Source organism: Atta colombica, unplaced genomic scaffold (assembly GCF_001594045.1).
Source record: "Atta colombica isolate Treedump-2 unplaced genomic scaffold, Acol1.0 scaffold96, whole genome shotgun sequence".
Classification (NCBI taxonomy): domain Eukaryota; kingdom Metazoa; phylum Arthropoda; class Insecta; order Hymenoptera; family Formicidae; genus Atta; species Atta colombica.
Genome location: NW_017259590.1, coordinates 1,271,205 through 1,276,672, shown reverse-complemented (window position 1 = coordinate 1,276,672; position 5,468 = coordinate 1,271,205). Strand labels below are relative to the sequence as shown.

Genomic DNA, 5,468 nt, shown 5'->3' with positions numbered 1-5,468 from the left:
AGAGAGCTCACAATGATAAAAATTTATTGAAATTGTCATTTTTTAAAATTTATAATAACAAGCTAATAAAAATTTTTTTATATATTTTTAAATATTTACTATAACTAACGTTCAAACTGGACGTCTTGCCAGTTAAATAGAACATTCTATTATAGTCAAGGAACGTCCTGAGGACGTCCTGTGGATTATCAAATTGATTTGGAACAATCAGTTATGTGATTTATTTGTTTTAATTACATGATTTCGTTATGTAACTTAATAGGAGAAATGCTTACCGCTTTACAAGGCAAATTACCTTATAGGATATGGATATATATGATTATACACCAATTCTTTTATTTTGGCTTACATCTCTTCATGAAATGTTAGCTTTGATTTTTGGTACATTTGTAAACATCGCTACGGAAACTTTGTTATTAGGATTTTGTTTACAAATATGTGCACAACTTGAACTTTTTACGCATCGCCTTCAAAGAATGGTAGAACCCGATGAAAAGAAAGAAGCTTGTAATTTATTGACTAATGTGCCAAATAGAAACAGATTATCAGAGCATGTCTACCATTTGCGTATAATTAGGTAATAATATAGGTTTGTCAAGCAGTTGAAGAAATTATTATGTGTATAATATATATGTATTTTTTAAACTGATGTACACACATATACATTTTTAGAATGAATATAGTTCATATAATATCTAATATAATTAGCTATATAATAAGCATATAAACATATATTTATAAATTTGCTGAAATAGTTAATGAAATATTCAGCGAAGTACTCTTCGTACAATTTTTTAGCAACATATTAATATTATGTTCAAGTGTGTATTATTTATCTTCTCATCTAACGGTGATAGACTTCAGGAAGTTAACTATTTTCATATTTTGCATGTTCGTACAGATTTTTGTATATTGTTGGGCTGGAAACGAAGTAATACTTAAGGTAGTAATAACTTTCTTTATATACAATAAAGAAACATATAGACTAAAAATAGTGTTATAGAAAAATGTATTATATGTATTGCATGTTGCACTAGTTTTACAATTATAGATTATTTTTCGTGATACTTCCCAAGAAGCACAAAGCGTTAACAAAGCGCTAAAACGCACATAACGCTTTTTTAACGCTTTGCAAGTGCTGCTGTGCTACTTGAACTTAATTATTAATCGTTTATTCAGAGTACTGGATTGAGTGAAGCAGCATGTCAAATAGATTAGATACTAATAACAATCAATGAACGAAAAGATTTATTGATGATTATGAAACGTAGAATAAGGCTTATAAAATTCACCAGTAGTTTCTTAGTAACATTATCATTGATAATCTCTTATGCTAATGTCAATACTAATAATAAGACAAATATTTTTCTTTCGCATTACTTAATTTAGCATATAATTATATTGTTAGCTTACTTTATTTTCTAGATTCTCAAGACATCTTATTTTGCATTTAATGTTTTGCAACGATCTTGAAATTAAAATAATGAAAATTTAAATCTTTATAAAATGCACAATGTATTTTATTATAGTCATTATATATTACCAAGAATAAATTATTTGTCAAAATATAAAATTATCATCTAACAAATAAATAAAGAATATAAATTAAAATATGTAAATAGCATGGTCAATCTAAATATATTCAACAATATACTTATATTATACAAAGTATACAAAATAAACGATTCAGCATTTATTTATTTATTTATTTTGTTAGTAATTTTTTAATTGATAATTTGTTCTTACGTTCTTCTTTAATTTCTTACTGAATATAAGTGTGCGAACCAATCATGTTAAAGAATAACTAAAAGCGCTTACTGGCTAGTGGTGACTAGTTTTTTTTTTCTGAATGCAACCAATGGGCGCATTCAAGTCGACAAAGCGGCTAGTCTGTTTGTCGAATGATTGATTGTTACTTATAAATTCAATCAATCACATTCAATCGCTCGGCGAACAGGCTAGCTAGGTCAAAATTCTTTGTCTGACTTGAACGCGTTTATTGAACAAATTCAAATCGACAAACAGTTAGGTCTGGTTGTCAAATAATTAAACATGATTAGTTGAATCCACAAATAAGAAGTAATCATGCTCATTCACTTGACAAGTATGCTTGTCCTTTTGTCGTTTTGTCATCTTGAACTCGCCCATTGTTCATATATCTTAGGCAAAGGCTGGTATTCGTAGTTTCTTATTTTAAGATCGTCTTGTACGAGGTCTACAATAGAAATCGCAGCGGTTATAGGATCGTAAATCGAAAATTAATTAATCATAGTCGATTACTCTTCTCATATCCGATTGTAATTGGTTAATTTTCTACAAACTTAAGACTCTATGACCGCTACGACTTCTATTGTAGATCCCGCGTTAAGTAATATCTTAAGATAGTAATATACAGCTCTCTGATTGGTTTATGATTTCTTAAGACTGTACTTAAGACAGCCCATGAGATAGTCTCAAATATAAAAATTGACTATATAGTATTTATGGTTCGTTATTATTTCAAGACTGTCTTAAGTAATGTCTTAAGACATATCCTAATACGCCCTCTGATTGGTTTATGATTTCTTAAGACTGTACTTAAGATGATCTTGAATATAAGATCTGAATACCGGCCTATGAATACCGGCACTGACAAGATATTTTAATTATTAAATACGATTGATCCTGGGAAAATTTTTATTCCTATCTATTCGATAGGACTCCCGGGGGCTTAGAAATAATTGAAGAACGATAATATCAACGATTAATAAAAATTTGCTATTATCAACATAAATATTTTGTTAATATTGCAAGTACAAATTAGTTCCGTTTCTCTAAAGATTGCTCCAGCTTGTGAATAGTTCATAGTGACAGGTGATTTTGGCGGTTTCAGAGGTTAAACATCTGCTAATAATATTCAGTTTATATCTCTTTGAGTTTCATACAAAAATCTTGATTTTTATTGTGTTTGAAATGTCGAATTTTGTGTTAACCAAGCAGCATTTGCGAGAGATTTTGATTGTCTGCTTTAATTAGAAGAAAAGTGCGGCTAAAGCCCATCGAATGTTTGTCGAAGTTTATGGTGACACTGCTCCAACTGATAAATCATGTAGGGAATGGTTTCGACGTTGAAGACAAGCCTCGTTCTGGACAGTCAAACAAATTCGAAGACAAAGAATTAGAGGCATTACTCGAAGAAGATCAGAGTCAAACGCAAGAGGAGCTTGCAGAATCATTGGGGATAACTCAACAAACCGTTTCTGTACGATTGAGAGCCATGGGAATGATTCAAAAACAAGGAAATTAGGTGCCTTATGAAACCGAGAGACGTTAAAAGGCAATTTTTTCACTTGCGAATAGCTGTTTCAAAGACAACAGAGAAAAGGTTTTTTTGCATCTTATTGTGACTGGAGATGAGAAGTGAATATTCTACGATAATCCCAAGAAGAAAAAATATTACGCTAAGCCCGGTCAATCGTTGCTATCGACCTAAACACCACGGCCGAACATTCATGATTCGAAGATCATGCTCTGTATCTGGTGGAACCAAAAGGGTCTTGTTTATTATGAACTACTGAAACCTGGCGATTCATTACGGGCGATCGGTATCGGCTATAATTGATTCGTTTGAATCGAGTCATTGCGAGAAAAACGGCCGGAATACGAGCAAAGACATGATAAAGTTATTCTTCTTCATGATAACGCTCGGTCTCATGTTGTAAAAAAATATTTGGAAACGCTCAAATAGGATTTTACCGCACCCGCCGTATTCTCCGGACATTGCTCCTTCTGATTACTGGTTGTTCCGAAGGATGCAGCAAGTTACCGGTTCACTTCTTTCGCAGAAATCGAAAATTGGTTTCAAAATTGGATTGCCTCCAAAGACGAGTCATTTTTTCGAGATGGAATTCGAAAATTGCCTGAGAGACGGGAAAAAGTAGTAGGCAGTGATGGACAATACTTTAATTGATCTGTTCATTCATTTTGTTTTGAAATAAATGCACAAAAAAACGAACCAAACTAATTTGTACTCCCAATATTATTATTAAAAATTTATGATTTATATTATATGTTGTATAAATAAGTATGCATACTTTTAATGCTATAATATTTTATATATTACCGAAAAATTACAATTTTTTCTCTGCAGTTATCATTTCTATTGATAATTAAACTCGGATGATAATATTAAAATTACAGTTTAATAAAAATCAAGTATTATTAAGTTTTAAACATATATACATGTCTGCGAAACTAATAAATCGTGAAGTTAGTACCGTATTATCAATTTCTTAATCTTAATCTCACTTGAATTTTAATAGTCATGCGAACTTCCATAAGAATCGACCGTCTCTAATAGTATATCGGTGTCATGTGGTACATACTTCTAGTTTTTGCCGCAATAGCATTCAAATCGCATCATCCCGATTTTCCATGTGTTTTCATGTAAGTATTCATGTTTTAAGCCCATTTTTGATACTCAAGTTTGATCTGAATCTCCTTCTTATTACTCAATATCAATATCACTTCGTGATACCGAATGTGAGAACATGCGGTTTTTATTTACTATTTAGATATTTAAGTTTGTGATCTCTCTCTCTTTTGAATTAGTAACGTAATTAAAATAGACCATTGTGTCGATAAAAACAAAACATTATTATAATATAGTGATTATTAAAGTAAATATCAATGAACAATAGTATATGATATTTGGATTATTCAAAATAAGAATGTTGTTAAGTGTAGTACAGTTATCACTTAGATCGATTCACGGCACGAAACTTTTAAGAATGGTCAATTTAAGATCAACAACGAAATGCAAATATAGTACTAAATGGGTTAGTCGAAGACCTGTTGCTATTGTCAATCAAAATGAACTTTTTGATACTGATGATACAACCAAAATCGAAGAGCAAAGAACTCCCAGAACACGTAGAAGGAAATTAAGAATCAATGCAGCTGAAAAGGAAGAAAAAAAGAAGCAAAAAGAAAATGAAATTGAAGAAAGTACTACTACAAAACCAAAATATATAGCTCTTGATGCAGATAATAAACTCATAAGGTATATAATTTTTTGAATAATGCTCAAACGACTTCTAAAAAGTATAGTTCTGTAAACAATACATATATATTTCACCTTTCAGCTCATTAATGGTAGATGTTAAGACAAAAAAGAAAAGAGGAAAGAATCGTCAAATGCTATTAGAAGGCTTTCGATTAATTGAAGATGCAATTCAGGCAGGAATAGTACCAAAAGTAATATTTTTCAGCAGATTATCCGACGTATTGCCACTATCACTTCCAAAGGAAGTAAAATTATATAAAATTCCATATCGTACAATTCAGTTGTGGTCCAATTTAACAACTTCTCCTGGAATAATTGGTAAACATTATAATTTCATAGATCTCGAAGGAGATTACTGACAATTAACAATAATCTATCAAATATATATATATATATATATGTGTGTGTGTGTGTGTGTGTGTGT

At 30.7% G+C, this 5,468-nt stretch overlaps 1 protein-coding gene across 1 annotated transcript in view; it reads left to right on the top strand.

The window, feature by feature from the left end:
- The first annotated feature begins 4,629 nt into the window (after positions 1–4,629).
- LOC108693626 (rRNA methyltransferase 3, mitochondrial) overlaps positions 4,630–5,468 on the top strand; it is a 1,996-nt gene continuing 1,157 nt past the window's right edge. Inside the window, exons 1-2 of the mRNA XM_018202662.1 lie at positions 4,630–5,041; positions 5,124–5,362. Of these exons, the coding sequence (XP_018058151.1) occupies positions 4,683–5,041; positions 5,124–5,362 (598 nt within the window). The 5' untranslated portion in view covers positions 4,630–4,682. The remainder of the gene's footprint in view (positions 5,042–5,123; positions 5,363–5,468) is intronic.